This window comes from Zootoca vivipara, chromosome Z (assembly GCF_963506605.1).
Source record: "Zootoca vivipara chromosome Z, rZooViv1.1, whole genome shotgun sequence".
Lineage (NCBI taxonomy): Eukaryota > Metazoa > Chordata > Lepidosauria > Squamata > Lacertidae > Zootoca > Zootoca vivipara.
The window spans coordinates 44,633,002-44,658,306 of record NC_083294.1 but is presented as its reverse complement, the minus strand read 5'-3'; the positions used below and the strand labels follow the sequence as shown (position 1 = coordinate 44,658,306).

Sequence of the window (25,305 nt, the reverse complement as noted above, 5' to 3'; positions counted from 1 at the left end):
CCAGCAAGGAGGAACCTTTGTGTAAAAGGGGGAAGAAATCCGTGTCAGAAGGGGGGGTCGGTCTGAATGACCCTGGGTATCCCTTCCAGCTCCATGCTTCGATGTTGAGATTCCCACCCCGGATTCATGTCCTGGCATCAGTCCATAAAAGACGTAAAAAGGATAACACATTCTCAAACACGTAATCAAATGACAGGTAGGTAGCCGTGTTGGTCTGAGTCGAAGCAAAATAAAAAAATTCCTTCAGTAGCACCTTAAAGACCAACTAAGTTTATATTTTGGTATGAGCTTTCGTGTGTATCTGAAGAAGTGTGCATGCACACGAAAGCTCATACCAAAATATAAACTTAGTTGGTCTTTAAGGTGCTACTGAAGTAATCAAATGAATGCATGATAAAATACAGGTACATTAAAAAAATGAAATACATAAATAATAAAGAATAAAACACATAAAAATAAAAATACATTCTAAAATAGGGGGTGCCAGCGAGGCTGAGGGGGAAGGAACTGCAGATCACAGGGTTCTGTCTTGGGCCCAGTCTTATTCAACATCTTGATCAATGACTTGGATGATGGGCTTGAGGGCATCTTGAGCAAGTTTGCAGACGACACCAAATTGGGAGGGGTGGCTAATACCCCAGAGGACAGGATCACACTTCAAAATGACCTTAACAGATTAGACAACTGGGTCAAAACAAACAAGATTAATTTTAACAGGGAGAAATGTAAAGTACTACACTTGGGCAAATAAAAATGAAAGGCACAAATACAGGATGGGAGACACCTGGCTTGAGAGCAGTACATGTGAAAAGGATCTAGGAGTCTTGGTAGACCACAAACTTGACATGAGTCAACAGTGTGATGCAGCAGCTAAAAAAGCCAATGCAATTCTGGGCTGCATCAATAGGAGTATAGCATCTAGATCCAGGGAAGTAATAGTACCACTGTCCAGTTCTGGGCACCACAGTTCAAGAAGGATACTGACCAGCTGGAACCTGTCCAGAAGAGGGCAACCAAAATGGTCAAAGGCCTGGAAACGATGCCTTATGAGGAACGGCTTAGGGAGCTGAGTATGTTTAGCCTGGAGAAGAGAAGGTTAAGGGGTGATATGATAGCCATGTTCAAATATATAAAAGGATGTCATATAGAGGAGGGAGAAAGGTTGTTTTCTGCTGCTCCAGAGAAGCGGACACGGAGCAATGGATTCAAACTACAAGAAAGAAGATTCCACCTCAACATTAGGAAGAACCTCCTGACAGTAAGAGCTGTTCGACAGTGGAATTTGCTGCCAAGAAGTGTGGTGGAGTCTCCTTCTTTGGAGGTCTTTAAGCAGAGGCTTGACAGCCATATGTCAAGAATGCTTTGATGGTGCTTCCTACTTGGCAGGGGGTTGGACTGGATGGCCCTTGTGGTCTCTTCCAACTCTATGATACTATGATTCTAAGTGGGGTTGGTCTGGATGACCCTCAGGCGGACCTCCCTTATCCCCACAATGCTTCTCCTTGTTTGCCGAGGGACAAAGACCTCTCTGCCCTCCTGCTGGAGGATCTATGGTCCTCATTGTTCGGATGTTCTCCATTCTCCATTGTTGGGAATTGACAAAGAGGGTCTTATTTCCCCCCCTGGGCAGCTCCGCCAGCTGGCTCCTCTCCGCGCCAGCCCTGCCAGGCGGCCCTTCGAATCCTGAAGGAGGCCATAGAGGGCTGAAGGCATCCCTTGTGGCACCTGCTGGGGGAACTGGGCCAAACTGGGGAGGGTGGAAGGATGGGATATAGAAGAATATAATCTCCTCCTCCTTCTCCTCTTCCTTTTAACGGTGAGTCCGTAAGGGATTGTGGAGGCCCATTCTGGATCCGCACCTCCTTCCACAGTGGAGCTTCCCAGCGAATGCTCCTTCCTCTTCGCCCGTTTCTACCTTGCGTCCTGAGTTCGAGTCTCTTCCAAGCCCACAACACCTTTGGTCAGGGCAGTTCTCCAATAGAAGAATATACGGTACTGGCCCAAATATATAAACCCTATTTTCCTCGGAGAAAGGCCAGATCCCGCGTCAAGTATCCCTATTTCCCTGGGACGTCTCTGATTTAAAGAAGTCATAGAATCCTAGAATACTAGAGTTGAAAGAGACCACAAGGGCCATCCAGTCCAACCCCCTGCCGAGCAGGAAACACCATCAAAGCATTCTTGACAGATGGCTGTCAAGCCTCTGCTTAAAGATCTCCAAAGGAGGAGACTCCACCACACTTCTTGGCAGCAAATTCCACTGTCGAACAGCTCTTACTGTCAGGAAGTTTAGGTGGAATCTTCTTTCTTGTAGTTTGAATCCATTGCTCTGTGTCCGCTTCTCTGGAGCAGCAGAAAACAACCTTTCTCCCTCCTCTGTATGACATCCTTTGATATATTTGAACATGGATATCATATCACCCCTTAACCTTCTCTTCTCCAGGCTAAACATACCAGTCGTCCTAGTTTCCTATCACCTTCCCATTGACAAATCCTTTTTCTTTTTTTCTTTTTTCTTTACGCAAAGACTTAGTCTTGCTGGCATCACCTTCCTATTGACCAATCGAGCAAATTCTTTTCTGGAATAGTAACTAATTTACAAGGAAGACATTGACCGATCACCATGAAATTGTGGTGAACAGGGCAGATTCTAGCATGTTTTTCTAGAAAACCAGGGGTCCCCTATCTTAGATCTGGTAACAGGATGGGAGACACCTGGCTTGAGAGCAGTACATGTGAAAAGGATCTAGGAGTCCTGGTAGACCACAAACTTGACATGAGTCAACAGTGTGATGCAGCAGCTCAAAAAGCCAAAGCAATTCTGGGCTTCATCAATAGGAGAATAGCATCTAGATCAGGCATCCCCAAACTTAGGCCCTCCAGATGTTTTGGATTACAATTCCCATCTTCCCCAACCAGTGGTCCTGTTAGCTAGGGATCATGGGAGTTGTAGGCCAAAACATCTGGAGGGCCGCAGTTTGGGGATGCCTGATCTAGATCAAGGGAAGTAATAGTACCACTGTATTCTGCTCTGGTCAGACCTCACCTGGAGTACTGTGTCCAGTTCGGGGCACCACAGTTCAAGAAGGATACTGACAAGCTGGAACGTGTCCAGAGGAGGGCAAAGGCCTGAAAACGATGCCTTATGAGTAACGGCTTAGGGAGCTGGGCATGTTTAACCTGGAGAAGAGAAGGTTAAGGGGTTATGTGATAGCCATGTCCAAATATATAAAAGGATGTCATATAGGGTGAAAGGTTGTTTTCTGCTGCTCCAGAGAAGCGGACACGGAGCAATGGATTCAAGCTACAAGAAAGAAGATTCCAGCTCAACATTCCTGACAGTAAGAGCTGTTCGGCAGTGGGATTTGCTGCCAAGGAGTGTGGTGGAGTCTCCTTCTTTGGAGGTCTTTGAGCAGAGGCTTGACAGGCATATGTCAAGAATGCTTTGATGGTGTTTCCTGCTCGGCAGGGGGTTGGACTGGATGGCCCTTGTGGTCTCTTCCAACTCTAGGATTCTATGATTCTATGATTCTCCCTCAATGCAGACCCTGACCTTTCCCCTCCTTGAAATTCACTTGGTGAGACTGAGGTGAAGCTGGCCGTCCACCAAGACCCAGACCCAGATTTCCACCACACTTCTGTTGCTCCACCTGATTCTCCATAAAGGCAGAACCTGGCCTTTGACCCTCTCGAAATCCATTGGGTTGGACTCAGGTGAAGATGAGGTCCACCAAGAGCCTGACATCCTTCTCCTTTGCCCTGCTAGCCAGTTGGTGCTCCACCAAAACCTTGAGCCTTTGTCCCTCTTAAAAACCAGAACCTTCTCCCCTATCCTGGTGGCTATCTGGTGGTCCAAGACCCCCTGAGCTCCACCATCCTTCTATTGGTCCACCTGATTCTCCATCAAGGCAGAACCTGGAGCATTCTTTGGCACTGCCCTTCTTTGGGATTGGGATCAGTCTACATCCCAATCCCAAAGAAGGGCAGCACCAAAGAATGCTCCAACTACCGCACAATTGTGCTCATTTCACACGCTAGCAAGGTTATGCTTAGAATTTTACAAGGCAGGCTTAGGCAATATGTGACCCGAGAACTCCCAGAAGTGCAAGCTGGATTTCGAAGGGGCAGAGGAACCAGAGACCAAATAGCAAACATGCGCTGGATTATGGAGAAAGCTAGAGAGTTCCAGAAAAACATCTACTTCTGCTTCATTGACTATGCAAAAGCCTTTGACTGTGTTGACCACAGCAAACTATGGCAAGTTCTTAAAGAAATGGGAGTGCCTGATCACCTCATCTGTCTCCTGAGAAATCTCTATGTGGGACAAGAAGCTACAGTTAGAACAGGATACGGAACAACTGACTGGTTCAAAATTGGGAAAGGAGTACGACAAGGTTGTATATTTTCTCCCTGCTTATTTAACTTATATGCAGAATTCATCATGCGAAAGGCTGGACTGGATGAATCCCAAGCCGGAATTAAGATTGCCGGAAGAAATATCAACAACCTCAGGTATGCAGATGACAGTACTTTGATGGCAGAAAGTGAGGAGGAATTAAAGAACCTTTTAACGAGGGTAAAAGAGGAGAGCACAAAAGATGGTCTGAAGCTCAACATCAAAAAAGCCAAGATCATGGCCACTGGTCCCATCACCTCCTGGCAAATAGAAGGGGAAGAAATGGAGGCAGTGAGAGATTTTACTTTCTTGGGCTCCTTGATCACTACAGATGGTGACAGCAGTCACGAAATTAAAAGACGCCTGCTTCTTGGGAGAAAAGCAATGACAAACCTAGGCAGCATCTTAAAAAGCAGAGACATCACCTTGCCTACAAAGGTCCGTATAGTTAAAGCTATGGTTTTCCCAGTAGTGATGTATGGAAGCGAGAGCTGGACCATCAAGAAGGCTGATCGCCAAAGAATTGATGCTTTTGAATTCTGGTCTGGAGGAGACTCTTGAGAGTCCCATGGACTCCAAGAAATCAAACCTATCCATTCTGAAGGAAATCAGCCCTGAGTGCTCACTGGAAGGACAGATCCTGAAGCTGAGGCTCCAATACTTTGGCCACCTCATGAGAAGAGAAGACTCCCTGGAAAAGACCCTGATGCTGGGAAAGATGGAGGGCACAAGGAGAAGGGGACTCCCTGGGAAAGACTCTGATGTTGGGAAAGATGGAGGGCACAAGGAGAAGGGGACTCCCTGGAAAAGACCCTGATGTTGGGAAAGATGGAGGGCACAAGGAGAAGGGGACTCCCTGGAAAAGACCCTGATGTTGGGAAAGATGGAGGGCACAAGGGGAAGGGGATTCCCTGGAAAAGACCCTGATGTTGGGAAAGATTGAGGGCACAATGAGAAGGGGACAGCAGAGGGCGAGATGGCTGGACAGTGTTCTCGAAGCTACGAACATGAGTCTGACCAAACTGCGGGAGGCAGTGCAAGACAGGAGTGCCTGGCATGCCCTGGTCCATGGGGTCACGAAGAGTCGGACACGACTAAACGACTCAACAACAACAACAACAACAACAACAATCTCGAAATCCGTTGGGTTCGACTCAGGTGAAGATGAGGTCCTGAGGCCTGTATCATCTTTCCGTCTGAGATCCTTCTCCTTTGCCCTGCTAGCCAGTTGGTGCTCCACCAAGATCCTGAGCCTTTGTCCCTCTTAAAATCCAGAACCTTCTCCCATATCCTGGTGGCTATCTGGTGGTCCAAGACCCCCCTGAGCTCCACCATCCTTCTATTGGTCCACCTGATTCTCCTTCAAGGCAGAACCTGACCTTAAATTGTCCCTCTTGAAATCCGTTGGGTTGCACAGGTGAAAATGGGGTGGTCTACCAAGAGCCTGAGATCCTTCTCCTGTGTCCTGCTAGCAAAAGTTGGTGCTCCACGTTCCTTTAGCCTGAGCTCGGAGCTTTCCACCAATTCTGGGAGCTCCCACAGATCTCGGGACCCTCTATCAAAACTGGAAACTTAGGAGGTTCCCTCAAGCAGATCTCGTCCATCTCAGAGTTAACAGGGAGGAGAAGGAGCAAGGAGGAGATAGGGCCGGCTTCTCCTTTAAGGGGCATGGCTCCACACAACACATCCCTTTTTCTTTGAAGGATCTGAGGGGGTAGAGAGAAATCCGGCGAAGTGAGGAGAAGGAGAAGGAGAAGGAGAAGACGACCAGGTTGTCCTAGCTGAAGAAGAGACCAGTTGTTGCAACTCCACCTGAACCCCGAGGCAATGGGTGAGTTGGACCGGGGGGGGGGGAGAAACTTCTCAGTGTCTCCATCGCCCACTAATTTGGCTGAGGGATTGGCGAAGCCGTCTGAGGTTCCAATCCTGGACTGTCCCCCTTGTCCTGAGAGCTCTGAAAAGGGACATGTTTCTGAGAACATCAGGGTGGGGAAAGGGACCTCCCTATTTTCACCGGAGACGTCTTGTGGGGCTGGAAGAAGGGGGGGTCTCTATTTTCATTTTAGGGGATAGAAGAGGAGGTCTGTCTTTTCATTTGGGGATGGAATAGGACGAGGTGGTCTGTATTTTCATTTGAGGCGATGGAATCGGAAGTCTCGGTTTCCATTTCAGGGGATGGAATAGGAGACCTGTATTTTCAATATTTGGGGGACAGAATTGGGGGGGGGTCTCTCTTTTCATCATATTGAACCCGCAGCGGGTGGCGCTGTGGTTTAAACCACAGAGTCTAGGGCTTGCCGATCAGAAGGTCGGCGATTCGAATCCCCAGGACGGGGTGAGCTCCCTTTGCTCTGCCTGCCAACCTAGCAGTTTGAAAGCACACCAGTGCAAGTAGATAAATAGGTACCGCTCTGGCGGGAAGGTAAACGGCGTTTCTGTGCGCTGCTCTGGTTCGCCAGAAGTGGCTTTGTCATGCTGGCCACATGACCCGGAAGCTGTATGCTGGCTCCCTCGGCCAATAACGCGAGATGAGTGCCGCAACCCCAGAGTCGGTCACGACTGGATCAAATGGTCAAGGGGTCCCTTTACCTTTACCTTTATTTTCATCTCCAGGGATAAGAATAGCAGGTCCGCATTTTCACAAAAGAAGTGTTGGAGGGATGGAAGAAGAGACACACCCGTTTCCACCAGAGAAATATTTGGGGGCTAGAATAAGGAGGATAGAATAAGGGGGATATTTGGGGGATAAAAATAAATTTTCATTTTAGGGGGTAGAGTAGAATCATAGAATTGGAAGAGACCACAAGGGTCATCCAGTCCAACCCCCTGCCAAGCAGGAAACACCTTCAAAGCATTTTTGACATATGCCTGTCAAGCCTCTGCTTAAAGACCTCCAAAGAAGGAGACTCTACCACACTTCTTGGCAGCAAATTCCACTGTCGAACAGCTCTTACTGTCAGGAAGTTCTTCCTAATGTTGAGGTGGAATCTTCTTTCTTGTAGGAGGTCTGTATTTTCACAAGAGAAATATTGAGTAGGTGGGCTAGATCCCTCCAGCTCCTCACCTCCCTTTCACAGCGACCTGGCCAGGTTGGTCTCTCAGCCGAGAAAGGAGGGGATCCGAACCCAGGACCCTAACTGCTACACTGCTAGTGAGTTGGAGCTGTAGCCAACTGGAGGGAATGGGACCCAGGAGATCAGCTCGGCAGTCGGAAGGGAAAACCCCACTTGTTTTTCCCCCCTTTTCTCCCCAAATCCGCCCCCCCCCCCGGAAAAATGGAAGGAAAAAAACAAAGAATATTCAAACTATATCCAACTGGTTTTTATTTCCACTTTCCCTGGTTTTATCCCAGGCTCTAGGCAGGACTAATCTGTGCCATATATACAGAATAAAAAAAACGATGCTTCTGTGAAATAAAACTGTCAATTAATGCCCCCCCCAATCTCCTAACGACCCACATTTCAGCTTTGGTGTTTTCCGTACTAGCCGGAGCCACTCTCCCAGAGGCGCCATGAAGGAGCGCATTGTTTCGAACTCGCAGCCCATCCCTCATTGTCCATTGTCTTCGGGACAATGGGAGCCTTTTTATCTCTCCACTCTGCTCCGTCCTACATACCCTCCATCCATCCCACCCCCAAGATGAAGAGGCGAGAAATGGTCCAGTTAGAGTCCTGGCAAGAGGGCTCCAAGGGTCGTATCCCCAATACCTTCCTGGCAGGATGAAAATAGAGACCCCCAAATCTATCCCCACCAATATTTCTCCGGTGAGAATATAAACCTCCTATTCTATCCCCTAAAATGAAAATAGAGACCTCCTCTTCCATATTTTCATTTTAGGGAATTTCATTTCCCATTATTTTTGGCAGGAATTTAAAAAAAATAAAATTAAGAGAGTCTTTATGGAGAGTCGCTGCCAAGATTTTAATCCGAAAAGGTAGGAACACGTTCCAGCTTGTCAGTCTCCTTCTTGAACTGTGGTGCCCAGAACTGGACACAGTACTCCAGGTGAGGTCTGACCAGAGCAGAATACAGTGGTACTATTATTTCCCTAGATCTAGATGCTATACTCCTATTGATGCAGCCCAGAATTGCATTGGCTTTTTTAGCTGCTGCATCACACTGTTGACTCATGTCAAGTTTGTGGTCTGTCAAGACTCCTAGATCCTTTTCACATGTACAGTACTGCTCTCAAGCCAGGTGTCTCCCATCCTGTATTTGTGCCTTTTTTTTTTTTTGCCCAAGTGTAGTACAGTACTTTACATTTCTCCTTGTTAAAATTCATCTTGTTTGCTTTGGCCCAGTTGTCTAATCTGTTAAGGTCATTTTGAAGTGTGATCCTGTCCTCTGGGGTATTAGCCACCCCTCCCAATTTGGTGTTGTCTGCAAACTTGCTCAGGATGCCCTCAAGCCCATCATCCAAGTCATTGATAAAGATGTTGAATAAGACTGGGCCCAAGACAGAACCCTGTGGTTCTTCCCACTAGTCACTACTCTCCAGGATGAGGAGGAGCCATTGATGAGCACCCTTTGGGTTCGGTCAGTTAGCCAGTTACAAATCCACTTATTGTGTGGCCCGCATTTTACCAGCTTCTTTACAAGAATATCATGGGGCACCTTGTCAAAGGCCTTGCTGATATCAAGATAGGCTACATCCAGAGCGTTCCCTTCATCTACCAGGCTTGTAATTCTGTCAACAAATGAGATCAGATTAGTCTGACATGACTTATTTTTCAGAAACCCATGCTGACTTTTAGTGATCACAGCGTTCCTTTCTAGGTGCTCACAGACTGTCTGCTTAATGATCTGCTCTAGAATCTTTCCTGGTATTGATGTCAGGCTTACTGGGCGGTAATTGTTTGAGTCCTCTCTTTTCCCCTTTTTGAAAATAGGGACAACATTTGCCCTCCTCCAGTCTGCTGGAACTTCGCCTGTTCTCCAGGAATTATCAAAGATTATTGCCAGTGGTTCTGAAATCACCTCTGCCAGTTCTTTTAATACTCTTGGATGTAGTTCATTTGGCCCTGGAGACTTGAATACAGGAGGAGGAGGAGGGGGAGGAGGAGGAGGAGGAGGAGGAGGAGAAAATAAGACATCCCCTTGAAAATAAGCCATAGTGTGGTTTTTTGAGGAAAAATAAATATAAGACAGTGTCTTATTTTGGGTAGGTCTCAGGAATTTGAACCCGGGGCCCTGTTCCCAGGACTCTAACCGGACCATCCCTCACCATCCCTGGGGCGGGATGGGGGACAAGGTGGGACGGAGAGACCAAGGCTTCATTGTCCCAAAGACAATGGACAATGGAGGGCGAGCTGCGAGTTCGAATCCCAAACCTGACACTGCTTCTGACATCTCAGAGCTGCTTGTTCCCAGCGGTGATAAAGCGGAACGTCGGACCAATTGGTACCGTTGGGGTCGAATCCAGATTTCTGCTCCTATTTTGACATCCCTGCCTTGTCTGGAGAAAAACAATGAGGTTAAAGAAACAAGGGAGGGGGAAGTAGAAGAGGCAAGAAGTAAAATAAAGGAGAGAAATGACTGTATGTTAAATAGTTATTATAGATTCCAGATTCTAAGGAGACGTTTTAATTATTTTATGCTTGTATGTAAAAATAGGATTGGAATAGTAATGTAATAAGTGAATTAGAACGAAGAAGGGAGGAATGAATTAGAAAGTGCCATATTAGTTAATAATAAAAATAATAATTTATTATTTATACCCCGCCCACCTGGCTGGGTTTCCCCAGCCACTCTGGGCGGCTTCCAACAGAAAATAAAACACAGTAATCTATTAAACATTAAAAGCCTCCCTGAACAGGGCTGCCTTCAGATGTCTTCTAAAAGTCTGGTAGTTGTTTTCCTCTCTGAAATAGAAATGTGGAAAGGGGGGGGGGAGGAAGTCAACAGAGTAAAGGAATTCCACGGGAGCAAAATCTGGTTAAGGGGTATTATATTGTTAAGGTATAAGAATAGGGTTCCCCCCCAAAGTGAGTTTGGATGTATCTTATTTCTCTTTTTCTTTTTAGAAATTTTTCCATTGTTCTTTTTTGCGTTTTTCTTTCTGTTCTTTGTCTTGTTTTCTTTGCGATGCTCAGAAAATCAATAAAAATATTTTTAAAAGAAAAAGAAAAAAGAAATTCCTGCCTTGTCAAGGGGTCCGATCTGACGACCCTCAGGAGGGCAGGTCACTGCATTCAGGGAAAGCCAGCCAGATGCGTGGGGTATAAATAACAAATTATTATTATTATTATTATTATTATTATTATTATTAGAGGAAAGAGTCGCGGGGAGGGCCTGCCCACCCTGCTGACCCTTGTATTTTTCGCAATGTAGATAATGTTAGCAGTGGGCCCGAACCCCAACCAACCGTGGCTCCGCAGAATTCGAACCCGGATCCAGGTCCCCGAGCCGGTTCTCCAGGTAGCCATCTGAAGCCCGAGACCACCTTGATATTCCTGCCGTTCTGGGGTGGGACTTCATAATAATAATAATAATAATAATAATAATAATAATAGTTTAACAACATCCGAACATCCGTTAACGTGGATACGCTATCCTGTTATTGTTTAAGTGAAATAAATGGGTTAAATTGTTGCGATGGTTTTTCTCCTTCCAATTAAGTGCAGCAGAAAACTTCTTAAACCTCACCAGAATTTCATAGAATCATAGACTCATCGAGTTGGAAGAGACCCCAAGGGCCATCCAGTCCAACCCCCTGCCAAGCAGGAAACACCATCAAAGCATTCTTGACATATGGCTGTCAAGCCTCTGCTTAAAGACCTCCAAAGAAGGAGACTCCACCGCACTTCTTGGCAGCAAATTCCACTGTTGAACAGCTCTTACTGTCAGGAAGTTCTTCCTCATGTTTAGGTGGTTATACTATTAGAATCATAGAATCATAGAGTTGGAAGAGACCATAAGGGCCATCCAGTCCAACCCCCCTGCCAAGCAGGAAACAACATCAAAGCATTCTTGACATATGCCTGTCAAGCCTCTGCTTAAAAACCTCCAAAGGAGGAGACTCCACTACACTCTTTGGTAGCAAATTCCACTGCCGAACAGCTCTTACTGTCAGGAAGTTCTTCCTAATGTTTAGGTGGAATCTTCTTTCTTGTAGCTTGAATCTATTGCTCCATGTCCGCTTCTCTGGAGCAGCAGAAAACAACCTTTCTCCCTCCTCTATATGACATCCTTTCATATATTTGAACATGGTTATCATAGAATCATAGAGTTGGAAGAGATCACAAGGGCCACCCAGTCCAACCCCCTGCCAAGCAGGAAACACAATCAAAGCATTCTTGACATATGCCCGTCAAGCCTCTGCTTAAAGACCTCCAAAGGAGGAGACTCCATCACACTCCTTGGCAGCAAATTCCACTGTCGAACAGCTCTCACTGTCAGGAAGTTCTTCCTAATGTTGAGGTGGAATCTTCTTTCTCGTAGTTTGAATCCATTGCCCTGTGTCCGCTTCTCTGGAGCAGCAGAAAACAACTTTTCACCCTCCTCTAGATGACATCCTTTTATATATTTGAACATGGCTATCATATCACCCCTGAACCTTCTCTTCTCCAGGCTAAACATACCCAGCTCCCGAAGCCGTTCCTCATAAGGCATTGTTTCCAGGCCTTTGACCATTTGGGTTGCCCTCCTCTGGACACGTTCCAGCTTGTCAGTATCCTTCTTGATCTGTGGTGCCCAGAACTGGACACAGTACTCCAGGTGAGGTCTGACCAGAGCAGAATACAGTGGTACTATTACTTCCCTAGATCTAGATGCTATACTCCTATTGATGCAGCCCAGAATTGCATTGGCTTTTTGAGCTGCTGCATCACACTGTTGACTCATGCCAAGTTTGTGGTCTACCAAGACTCCTAGATCCTTTTCATCCTTATCCGTCTATGTATTTCTAATAGTTCTGACGGACGTGTAAAAACGAATCGATGAATCCCAAAAGTGAACCTTCCTCTGGTGGTGAATATTCCGAGGATGCCAGTAAGGCTGAACCGTTCGGTCAAAAGGGGGTTTCCAATCAAGTCTTACTGAGTGGCGATTTAAATCGTGACTAACATGACGCAAAGCAAGTCTAAAAGATTTTTCGTCCAGCTCTCCTTTGTCCGCCACAAATTGTTGCTGTGTTTTTTTCCCGTATTGAATATATGCTATATCAGGCATCCCCAAACTTCGGCCCTCCAGATGTTTTGGACTACAATTCCCATCTTCCCTGACCACTGGTCCTGTTAGCTAGGGATCATGGGAGTTGTAGGCCAAAACATCTGGAGGGCCGCGGTTTGGGGATGCCTGTGCTATATGGTAATTGATGGAACTCATAGGTCTCTCAAGCCATTTCCATAGGTTGCCATGAAGAATGTCGCCACCCTATATGTAGAAAGGATCAAACCCGGGATATTCTAGGGAGCAGGCGAGAAGGCATCGTAAGAGCCGACACAACACAACAGAAATGTAAAGTACTACACTTGGGCCAAAAAAATGAAAGGCACAAATACATGATGGGAGACACCTGGCTTGAGAGCAGTACATGTGAAAAGGATCTAGGAGTCTTGGTAGACCACAAACTTGACATGAGTCAACAGTGTGATGCAGCAGCTCAAAAAGCCAATGCAATTCTGGGCTGCATCAATAGGAGTATAGCATCTAGGGAAGTAATAGTACCACTTTATTCTGCTCTGGTCAGACCTCACCTGGAGTACTGTGTCCAGTTCTGGGCACCACAGTTCAAGAAGGATACTGACAAGCTGGAACGTGTCCAGAGGAGGGCAAAGACCTGAAAACGATGCCTTATGAGTAACGGTTTAGGGATCATAGAATCACAGAGTTGGAAGAGACCACAAGGGCCATCCAGTCCAACCCCCCGCCAAGCAGGAAACACCATCAAAGCATTCCTGACAGATGGCTGTCAAGCCTCTGCTTAAAGACCTCCAAAGAAGGAGACTCCTTGGTAGCAAATTCCACTGCTGAACAGCTCTTACTGTCAGGAAGTTCTTCCTAATGTTTAGGTGGAATCTTCTTTCTTGTAGTTTGAATCCATGGCTCCGTGTCCGCTTCTCTGGAGCAGCAGAAAACAACCTTTCTCCCAAAACAACCTTTCACCCATATGTTTAGCTTGGAGAAGAGAAGCCTGGAGACGTATGTTTAGCCTGGAAAAGAGAAGGTTAAGGGGTGATATGATAGCCATGTTCAAATATGGCTATCAAATAGAGGAGGGAGAAAGGTTGTTTTCTGCTGCTCCAGAGAAGCGGACACGGAGCAATGGATTCAAACAAGAAGAAAGAAGATTCCACCTCAACATTAGGAAGAACTTCCTGACAGTAAGAGCTGTTTGGCAGTGGAATTTGCTGCCAAGGAGTGTAGTGGAGTCTCCTTCTTCTTTGGAGGTCTTTAAGCCAGAGGCTTGACAGCCATATGTCAAGAATGCTTTGATGGTGTTTCCTACTCGGCAGGGGTTGGACTGGATGGCCCTCGGGGTCTCTTCCAACTCTATGATTCTATTATTCTACTAGATGACCCGGCCACGCGTTGCTGTCAGCCATATGTCAAGAATGCTTTGATGGTGTTTCCTGCTCGGCAGGGGGTTGGATTGGGTGGCCCTTGTGGTCTCTTCCAACTCTATGATTCTATGATTCTATAACACAACACAACACAACACAACACAACCCACTTCTGCTGTATGTTGGTTATACTTTATTTCCTTTTTATCTTCTCTTTTGAAAATGTACATCCAGGTGTTTTTTTTGCCCTTTGAATTTTTTTTTTTGGGGGGGGGCACTAAGCTACGGCTTGTTGAGCTTAGACCAGGCATCCCCAAACTTGGCCCTCCGGGTGTTTTGGGACTACATTTCCCATCATCCCTGACCACTGGTCCTGTTAGCTAGGGATGATGGGAGTTGTAGTCCCAAAACATCTGGAGGGCCGGGTTTGGGGATGCCTGGCTGAGACCTCAATCCGACACTGGCTGGTAATTCAATGCCGATAATCCTGCCTGGCCAGGGGCTGGATTGGATGACCCTTGGGGTTCGGGATGCCATCCTGAGAGGAGGACGCCAGCGAGGTTGAACCTTTCTGTAAAGGAAGGGTTTTATATCCTTCCAAAAAAGGAACCTTCCTCCGCTTGATTCTAGGCACAGCGATCGGGAACGGCTACCAGTTTTGGATAGAGGTAGGGGGTTAGGGATGGTGGTTAGCGATAGGGGTGAGGAGTTTGGGATAGTGGTTAAGTAGAGGGGTTTAGGATAGGGATAGGGAAAGGGGTTAGGCAACTCTTTCTCAAGAGGTCTCTATCCTTCCCTCCTTCCTTTCTCTCCCCCCCCTTTACAGGTCTGTTGCAGTGTTGTGCCCGCTGCCTGGTGGGGGCGCCTTTTGCCTCGCTGGTGGCCACGGCCCTGTGCTTCCTGGGGGTGGCGCTGTTCTGCGGCTGCGGCCACGAAGCCCTGACCGGCACCAAGCACCTAGTCGAGACCTACTTCTCCAAAAATTACCAGGACTATGAGTATCTGGTCGACGTGTAAGCACCTCGCAATGTTCCTTTCCTCCGCCTTTGTTCCTTCGTTCGTTCCCTTCTTCGTTCCCCCGTTCATATCCTGCCATCCTTTTCTCTTTCTCTCTCTTTTTTTAAAAAAAGCAATTTATTAAATTTTCAAATAAACACATGAAACAATAACAAAACAGTCAACAGCAAACGCAACCACACACAATTGGACTATATGGAAAAGTACTGTAGAAGTTTAAAGACACTTGCGGGATGAATTGACTTTAAATAAGGAATAAGGAACTGCGGGATAAGAGCTGGAAAGAAAACCGAATGAGGGGAGGGAGGGAAGTCTAAGCTCGGCAGAGCAATGGGAATTAGAGATTTGGAAATAATGGTTTAAAAAGAGAAAATCTGTGCGTGTTGTATTTGTTTTTAAATGTGTTGTTGTGTTTAATTGTGTTTAATGTGTTTAATATGTTTATTTGGAAAAATTAATAAAATGCTTTAAAAAAACACAACCACACACAATAAACACAATTTTTTCTCCTTTTAGCATCTATTCAACTATATCAAATTTTCTCTTTTTAAACAATTATTTCCAAATCTCTAATTCCCATTGCTCTGCTGAGCTTAGACTTCCCTCCCTCCCCTCATTCGGTTTTCTCATTCGCTCCTGTCTCACAGTTCCTTCACTCCCTCTCCTTAAAGTCATTTTAAGTCATTTATTTCAGTCCTGAGAGTGTCTTTAAACTTCTACAGTTCTTCTCTATATAGTCCACAAATTTACTCCAGTCCTTTTTGGAACCTTGCCTCTCCCTGGTTTCGGATCCTGCTAGTCAGCCTTGCTAATTCCGCATAGTCCATCATTTTCGTCTGTCACTCTTCAATCGTCAGTAACTCCTGAGTTTTCCATTTGGGGGCTAACAAAGTCCTGGCCGCGGTTGTCGCATACACAAATAATACTTGGTCTCCTTTTACAATCTCCTGTCCTATAAGAAAGCCTCCGGGTTTTTTTGGGGAAAGGTGTATTTAAAAATCTTTTTCAGTTCGTTATATATCATTTCCCAAAACCTTTTAACTTTGTCGCATGTCCACCACATATGATAAAATTCACCATGCTTCTCTTTACATTTCCAGCATATTTTACTACTCATTCTATACATCTTAGCTAATTTCACTGGTGTCAAATACCATCTATACATAATAATAATAATAATAATAATAATAATAATAATAATAATAATAATAATTATACCCCGCCCATCTGGCCGGGTTCCCCCAGCCACTCTGAGCAGCTTCCAACAAAATATTAAAATACAAAAATCCATCAAACATTAAAAGCTTCCCTAAACAGGGCTGCCTTAAGATGCCTTCTAAAGGTCTGATAATTGTTATTCTCATTGACCTCTGGTGGGAGGGCATTCCACAGGGTGGGTGCCACTACCGAGAAGGCCCTCTGCCTGGTTCCCTGTAACTTGGCTTCTCATAGCGAGGGAACCGCCAGAAGGCCCTTGGCGCTGGACCTCAGTGTCCGGCAGAACGATGGGGGAGGAGACGCTCCTTCAGTTATACTGGACCAAGGCCGTTTAGGGCTTTCAAGGTCAGCACCAACACTTTGAATTGTGCTCGGAAGCGTACTGGGAGCCAATGTAGGCCTTTCAGGACCGGTGTTATGTGGTCTCAGCGGCCGCTCTCAGTCACCAGTCTAGCTGCCGCATTCTGGATTAGTTGTAGTTTCCGGGTCACCTTCAAAGGTAGCCCCACGTAGAGCGCATTGCAGTAGTCCAAGCGGGAGATAACTAGAGCATGCACCACTCTGGTGAGACAGTCCGCGGGTAGGTAGGGTCTCAGCCTGCGTACCAGACGGAGCTGCCCTGGACACAGAATGGACCTGCGCCTCCATGGACAGCTGTGAGTCCAAAATGACTCCCAGGCTGCGCACCTGGTCCTTCAGGGGCACAGTTACCCCATTCAGAACCAGGGAGTCCTCCACACCTGCCTGCCTCCTGTCCCCCACAAACAGTACTTCTGTCTTGTCAGGATTCACTCTCAATCTGTTAGCCACCATCCATCCTCCAACCGCCTCCAGACACTCACACAGGACCTTCACCGCCTTCACTGGTTCTGATTTGAAAGAGAGGTAGAGCTGGGTATCATCCACCTACTGGTGAACACCCAGCCCAAACCCCCTGATGAGCTCTCCCAGCGGATTCATATAGATGTTAATAAGCATGGGGGAGAGGATGGAACCCTGAGGCACCCCACAAGTGAGAGCCCAGGGGTCTGAACACTCATCCCCCCCACCACTCTCTGAACATGGCCCAGAAGGAAGGAGCAGAACCACTGTATAACTTCAAGACATTCTTCAAGACAACTTCAAGACAACTTCAAGACTTCAAGACATTCAAGACTGTATAACTTCAAGACATCATCTTCAAGACATTCTCATTGCAGTAAACTTCAATGTGTGATTCCACAATTTCAACCACGCATCGTATTCAATATTAGACCCCAAATCTTTTGCCCGTTTTATCATCTTATATTCTGCCATCCTTTTCTCACTGCATGTCCACCTCAAGTTAAACCGCGGCCGTACAATCAGTCTTCTATTGCAGTGTTTCCCAACCTCGTGCCTCCAGCTGTTTTCGGACTACAATTCCCATCATTCCTGACCACTGGTCTTGCTAGCTAGGGATGATGGGAGTTGTAGTCCAAAAACATCTGGAGGCACAAGGTTGGGAAACACTGTTCTATTGGAATAACCTTCTGCAGTCCTTTTCCAACTGTATATCCCTCCTAGCTCTGGTGGGGGTCAGGCTGGATGACCCTCGGGGTGCCCTCGCCGTACCGACGGCCCCCCCTCTCTTCTTTTCTCCCCCCACAGGATCCATGACTTCCAGTACGCCATCTACGGAGTAGCCGGCTTCTTCTTCCTCTTTGGCGCCCTCCTGCTGGCCGAAGGCTTCTACACTACCGGCGCCGTCCGGCAGGTCTTCGGCGACTACCGGGCCACCGTCTGCGGCAAGGGCTTGGGCGCCACGGTAGGCCACAAGGGGAGGGGGCCCCGAGGACACCGGCCCGGTCGCTCCTGGGAGCTGGTGTGTCACTGTGTGGGAAAATGGCTGGGCCATCCCGATAAGGTGATATTCCCCTCTTTCGCACCCGGCGCCCCTGCCCTTCGAACCCGGGGCATGAGACTGCCGACAGTGGGTGGGTGGGGGCGTTAACGAGAGTAGGACCAGGATATATGGAATAGGTCTTGTCCTTCCTTCACTCGCGCTGGTTGGGTCCATACTGAGAAGATGCCAGCAAGGTTGAAACTTTCTGTAAAAAGGTTCCAAAACAGGAAACCTTCCTCCGCTTGATTCTAGGCACAGTAATTGGGAATGGCTACCAGTTCCAGGGTCCGCAGCCAAAAAGGAGGAAATTCCGCCTCGTAAGGAATCCAACAGGGCGCTCTTAACCCCTTCCTGCCCTTAATACCCTTCGGGGCTCCAACCCGGAAGGACGTTCCTTGTGGGGGTGGAAGAGAGGTCGCGGTTTTCATTTTTACGGGACGGGATAGGTGGGTCTGTATTTTAATCAGATCAATATTTGTAGGGTGGAGTAGAAATATTTCATTCAATAAAATATTTGGGTGGTGGAATAGGGGATCCCTATTTTAATCAGATAAATACTGTGTCTGCAGGATGGAAGAGGAGGTCTGTGTTTCCTTGGCAGCAAATTCCACTGTCGAACAGCTCTTACTGTCAGGGGATAAAATATTTGGGTGGTGGAATAGGGGATCCCTATTTTAATCAGATAAATACTGTGTCTGCAGGATGGAAGAGGAGGTCTGTGTTTCCTTGGCAGCAAATTCCACTGTCGAACAGCTCTTACTGTCAGGGGATAAAATATTTGGGTGGTGGAATAGGGGATCCCTATTTTAATCAGATAAATACTGTGTCTGTAGGATGGAAGAGGAGGTCTGTGTTTCCATTTTAGGGGATAGAATAGGACAGAATCATAGAATCATAGAGTTGGAAGAGACCCCAAGGGCCATCCAGTCCAACCCCCTGCCAAGCGGGAAAAACCATCAAAGCATTCTTGACAGATGGCTGTCAAGCCTCTGCTTAAAGACCTCCAAAGAAGGAGACTCCGCCACACTCCTTGGCAGCAAATCCCACTGTCGCACAGCTCTTACTGTCAGGGGATAAAATATTTGGGGGGTGGAATAGGGGGATCCCTGTTTTAATCAGATAAATACTGTGTCTGTAGGATGGAAGAGGAGGTCTGTGTTTCCATTTTAGGGGATAGAATAGGACAGGGGTCAGCAACCTTTTTCAGCTGCGGGCCGAACGAATTCCTATGCCCCACAAATAACCCAGAGATGCATTATAAGTAAAAGGATGCATTCCACTCATGTCAAAACATGCTGATTCCCGGGCCGTCCGCGGGCTGGATTGAGAAGGCGATTGGGCCGCCCGCATCTGGCCTACCCCTGGAATAGGCCTCCATGTTTGCCTGAGAAATACCCAAATATAAGCCGTCCCTCAAAATAGGATTTTAATGGATCATAGGAACCTGGCAATAGGGACTTTTCAAGGTGGGAATATCTGGAGGAAAGGTCTAAGTGGAATGCTGTGGATGTAGCCTATCTTGATTTCAGCAAGGCCTTTGGCAAGGTGCCCCATGATATTCTTGTAAAGAAGCTGGTCAAATGCGGGCTAGACAATGCTACCATTCAATGGATTTGTAAATGGCTGACTGACCGAACCCAAAGGGTGCTCATCAGTGGCTCCTCCTCATCCTGGAGAGTAGTGACTAGTGGGGTGCCACAGGGTTCTGTCTTGGGCCCAGTCTTATCCAACATCTTTATCAATGACTTGGATGATGGGCTTGAGGGCATCCTGAGCAAGTTTGCAGACGACACCAAATTAGGAGGGGTGGCTAATACCCCAGAGGACAGGATCCATACCTGCCAAGTTCTCCCTTTTTTTAAGGGAAATTCCCTTATGCTGAATAGGCTTCCTCGTGAGAAAAGGGAAAACTTGGCAGCTATGGACAGGATCACACTTCAAAATGACCTTCACAGATTAGACAACTGGGCCAAAGCAAACAAGATGAATTTTAACAGGGAGAAATGTAAAGTACTACACTTGGGCCAAAAAAATGAAAGGCAAATACAGGATGGGAGACACCTGGCTTGAGAGCAGTACATGTGAAAAGGATCTAGGAGTCCTGGTAGACCACAAACTTGACATGAGTCAACAGTGTGATGCAACAGCTCAAAAAGCCAATGCAATTCTGGGCTGCATCAATAGGAGTATAGCGTCAAGATCCAGGGAAGTAATAGTACCACTGTATTCTGCTCTGGCCAGACCTCACCTGGAGTCCTGTGTCCAGTTCGGGGCACCACAGTTCAAGAAGGATACTGACAAGCTGGAACGTGTCCAGAGGAGGGCAACCAAAATGGTCAAAGGCCTGGAAACAATGCCTTATGACAGGGGTCCCCAAACTAAGGCCCGGGGCCAGATGAGGCCCAATCGCCTTCTAAAAACAGAATCAGCATTTTTTACATGAGTAGAATGTGTCCTTTTATTTAAAATGCATCTCTGGGTTATTTGTGGGGCATAGGAATTCATATTTTTCTTCAAAATATAGTCCGGCCCCACACAAGGTCTGAGGGACAGTGGACTGGCCCCCTGCTGAATAAGTTTGCTGACCCCTGCCTTATGAGGAACGGCTTAGGGAGCTGGGTATGTTTAGCCTGGAGAAGAGAAGGTTAAGGGGTGATATGATAGCCATGTTCAAATATATAAAAGGATGTCATATAGAGGAGGGAGAAAGGTTGTTTTCTGCTGCTCCAGAGAAGCGGACACGGAGCAATGGATTCAAACTACAAGAAAGAAGATTCCACCTCAACATTAGGAAGAACCTCCTGACAGTAAGAGCTGTTCGACAGTGGAATTTGCTGCCAAGAAGTGTGGTGGAGTCTCCTTCTTTGGAGGTCTTTAAGCAGAGGCTTGACAGGCATATGTCAAGAATGCTTTGATGGTGTTTCCTGCTTGGCAGGGGGGTTGGACTGGATGGCCCTCGTGGTCTCTTGCAACTAGGATTCATAGGAACCTGGGAATAGGGACTTTTCAAGGTCTGCCCCACCCCTTGTGGGAATATCTGGAGGAAAGGTCTAAGTGGCTGGGAGTTCCTCTGGTCCCATAGGTCTCCAGTCTCATGCCCCATCCTCCGGAAGCTCCTGGCCAGTCACTGACTCTTGTCTATTCTCCCTCCTTTCAGTTTGTGGGCATCACCTATGTCCTGACCGTCCTCTGGCTCCTAGTCCTCGCCTGCTCAGCCGTCCCTGTCTATGTCTACTTTACGGCATGGACCACCTGTAACTCCATCGCCAACCCCACCAAGACGGCCGCCGGCATCGGGAACCTCTGCACAGATGCCCGGATGTATGGTGAGGAAGGACCTAGTCTCCTGGGCCACCTTGGGGAGGAATAGCTTCACGAGGGGTCTCCCAGTAGGACCTGGGAGAAGGTTCTTGAGATCTTGGTTGCCCACCAAGCTTGGGAGAAGGATCTCGAGGTCTTGGTCGACCACCAACTTGGGAGAAGGACCTGAGAGAAGGTTCTCAAGGTCCTGATGGAATAGGTAATGGAGAAGGTTCTTGAGGTCTTGTTGGAAACCAAGCTTGGTAGCAGGACCTGAGAGAAGGTTCTCAAGGTCCTAGTGGACCACCAGCTTGGCAGCAGGACCCGGGAGATGGTTTTTGAGGTCTTAGTGGAATCCCAAGTTTGGGAGAAGGATCTCGAGGTCTTGGTTGACCACCAGCTTGGCAGCAGGACCCGGGAGAAGGTTCTTGATGTCCTGATGGAATAGGTAATGGAGAAGGTTCTTGAGATCTTGGTTGCCCACCAAGCTTGGGAGAAGGATCTCGAGGTCTTGGTCGACCACCAACTTGGGAGAAGGACCTGAGAGAAGGTTCTTGAGGTCTTGTTGGAAGCCAAGCTTGGTAGCAGGACCTGAGAGAAGGTTCTCAAGGTCCTAATGGAATAGGTAATGGAGAAGATTCTTGAGGTCTTGTTGGAAACCCAGCTTGTTAGCAGGACTTGAGAGAAGGTTCTCAAGGTCCTAGTGGAACACCAGCTTGGCAGCAGGACCCGGGAGAAGGTTCTTGAGGTCTTAGTGGAACACCAAGCTTGGGAGAAGGATCTTGAGGTCTTGGTTGACCACCAGCTTGGCAGCAGGACCCGGGAGAAGGTTCTTGAGGTCCTGATGGAATAGGTAATGGAGAAGGTTCTTGAGATCTTGGTTGCCAACCAAGCTTGGGAGAAGGATCCTGAGGTCTTGGTTGACCACCAACTTGGGAAAAGGTTCTCAAGGTCCTGATGGACTAGGTAATGGAGAAGGTTCTTGAGGTCTTCTTAGAAGTCAAGCTTGGTAGCAGGACCTGAGAGAAGGTTCTCAAGGTCCTAGTGGACCACCAGCTTGGCATCAGGACCTGTGAGAAGGATCGATCTCAGGAGGCTTGGTATTCCTCCAACATCATGAGTCAACCCAAGGGATTTTCAAGGGGGGGGGAGGTCAGGTCCTGCCTTTAGGGAGAATCCCATGGACCCTGATGGTGGGCTCAGGGTTCTTGGTAGACCACCAGCTTGCTATCAGGATCTGGGAGGAGGTTGACCTCCATCTTCACGTGTCAAGAGAGGCCAAAGAGGTGGGGCGAGGTGGCCCTCCAGCTCTCAACGGTTCTGTGTTTGGGGGCCCTGCCACAGGTGTCCTGCCATGGAACGCGTCCCCGGGAAGAGTGTGTGGCCAGAGCCTTCTCTCCATCTGCAAGACATCCGAGGTGAGTTCTCAGGGGTCAAGACTAGAGGACCTTCATTGTCCTTTCTACTATTCTATGTTCCTACTACTACTACTACTACTACTAATAATAATAATAATAATTTATTATTTATACCCCGTCCATCTGGCTGGGTTTCCCCAGCCACTCTGGGCGGCTTCCAACAGAAAAATAAAACACAATAATCTATTAAACATTAAAAGCCTCCCTGAACAGGGCTGCCTTCAGATGTCTTCTAAAAGTCTGGTAGTTGTTTTCCTCTTTGACATCTGTTGGGAGGGCGTTCCACAGGGCGGGCGCCACCACCGAGAAGGCCCTCTGCCTAGTTCCCTGCAACTTGGCATCTCGCAACGAGGGAACCGCCAGAAGGCCCTCGGTGCTGGACCTCAGTGTCCGGGCAGAACGATGGGGGTGGAGACGCTCCTTCAGGTATACTGGACCAAGGCCATTTAGGGCTTTAAAGGTCAGCACCAACACTTTGAATTGTGCTCAGAAACGTACTGGGAGCCAATGTAGATCTTTCAAGACTAGTATTTTGTGGTCTCGGCGGCCGCTCTCAGTCACCAGTCTAGCTGCTGCATTCTGGATTAGTTGTAGTTTCCGGGTCACCTTCAAAGGTAGCCCCACGTAGAGCGCATTGCAGTAGTCCAAGCGGGAGATAACTAGAGCATGCACCACTCTGGCTAGACAGTCTGCAGGCAGGTAGGGTCTCAGCCTGCGTACCAGATGGAGCTGATAGACAGCTGCCCTGGACACAGAATTGACCTGCGCCTCCATGGACAGCTGTGAGTCCAAAGTGACTCCCCGGCATGGGCGTAGGCAGGGGGGCAGGAGGGGGCAATTGCCCCCCCTAGAAGCAAAAGGCTAAGGGGCACAGCGTGGCAGCCCCAGGATCCCGCTCCCAGCGCAAAGCTCCAGAGGCGCGCGGGGAGCGTAAGCGGAGGAGCGCTAAGCGGGAGCGGGGAACATAAGTGGAGGAGGCAGCCACAGGCTCGCGTTCCCTGCGCGCCTCTGGGGCTTCGCGCTGGGAACGGGAGCCTGGGGCCGCCTCCTCGGAAGACCTGGGAGGCGCGCAGGAGGCAGCCATGGGCTCGCGTTCCCCGCACGCCTCTGGAGCTCCGCTCCCGGCGCGTGGGGCCGCCTCCTCGGAAGAGCTGGGTGGGCGCAGGCCACGTAGCCCCGCCCACATTCCCACTGTGGCCCCTCCCGCCCCTTGCCCCCCCTAATTTTGATCCTGGGTACGCCCCTGCTCCCAGGCTGCGCACCTGGTCCTTCAGGGGCACTGTTACCCCATTCAGGACCAGGGAGTCCTCCACACCTGCCCGCCTCCTGTCCCCCACGAACAGTACTTCTGTCTTGTCAGGATTCAACCTCAATCTGTTAGCCACTATGAGATTCTTCAATGGGTGACCCCTTCTACTCCTCCTCCTCTTCCTCCCCTCCTCCTCCGTCTCATCCTACAGTTCCAGGTGACGTTCCACCTGTTCATCGCGGCCTTCGTGGGAGCGTCAATCACCTTGGTGGCTCTGGTAAGGACAGCTTCCCACAGCTCTTCGTCTCTGGGTGGAGGGTTCGAGCCCCGCGCGGGGCAAAGGACGGGAGGGAGGTCTCTGCGGGAACCCTGGGAAATCGGCAGGACTCCTTCCGATAGTCCATGCTTGATGGTCTCCACAAAGCTGTTGAGATATTGGGCGAACCAGGAGGGAAGGGCAGGAGACCGTTCTCGGTGGCCTTCAAAGCTGCTGAGATGTCACGGGAACCAGGAGGAATGGGTTCGAGCAATTCTGCTTCTCTTTCCCCTTCCTCCACAGGTGACGTTCATTATCGCGGCCACCTACAACTTTGCCGTCTTGAGGCTGATGGGCCGGGGAACGAAATTCTAACCCGGCACCCGCCCGGGGCCTAAAGACTCCCTCCCCATTTCATAATCATAATAATTGTAACAATTGGTCTTATTTGCACCCTGGACTGGTCTTCTAACCGTGAGGCTCTAACCAGGTGGCAGCCGGCCTCCTGTTCTAACTGCCCACCAGCCAATCGGCTCATCCTGATTTGCCGGGGTTGGACTAGGTGACCCCTTGGAGTCCCTTTTCAAATGCAACCATGATTCTATGATCTCACTCGACCCAGCCAGACCCGAAAACGGTATTCCCGGTCCGGGGATTTCGTTGGCGTGGGAAACCGACGTCGGAGAGAGAGAGAGGAGGTCCTGCTTTTCGGAGGAAAAAATCACTCTGGCCCTGGAAGATCCCGAAAAGAAAGTCTTTTTTTTTTGGAAAAAATAATAATGGCAGTTTTATGCTCCAAACGGGGGGAAATTATTCGATGGGATGACGCTATTTTTTTTGTAAGAGGCTAATAAAATCGTATACAGTGGTACCTCGGGTTAAGTACTTAATTGGGAGCGGAAGTCCGTACTTAAACTGAAGCAAACTTTCCCGTTGAAAGTAATGGAAAGTGGATTATTATTATTTTTAATTTTTTAATAATCTTTATTAGATTTAAAATCAATATAAAACAAAACAACCATCTAAAATACAAACAAAATCAATACATAAATAAATAATCATACAATTTCAAACAAAACTTATT

The 25,305-nt window shown here is 48.0% G+C and overlaps 1 protein-coding gene across 3 annotated transcripts; it reads left to right on the top strand.

Annotated features, from left to right (window-relative positions):
• The first annotated feature begins 6,103 nt into the window (after window positions 1-6,103).
• LOC118084394 (myelin proteolipid protein) lies at window positions 6,104-25,092 on the top strand. Of its 3 annotated transcripts, none has more exons than XM_060270116.1 (8): window positions 6,104-6,227; window positions 10,727-10,813; window positions 14,726-14,912; window positions 17,764-18,019; window positions 21,156-21,324; window positions 22,643-22,716; window positions 24,177-24,242; window positions 24,525-25,092. In XM_060270116.1, the coding sequence occupies exons 1-8, from the start codon at window positions 6,224-6,226 to the stop codon at window positions 24,594-24,596; spliced, it is 915 nt and encodes a 304-aa protein (XP_060126099.1). In that variant the 5' UTR covers window positions 6,104-6,223; the 3' UTR covers window positions 24,597-25,092. The 3 variants fall into 3 exon arrangements, with proteins under 3 accessions (XP_060126099.1, XP_060126100.1, XP_060126101.1); XM_060270118.1 differs by having other exon boundaries at window positions 6,110-6,227; window positions 17,764-17,920; XM_060270117.1 differs by lacking the exon at window positions 10,727-10,813.
• Window positions 25,093-25,305: the final 213 nt, after the last annotated feature.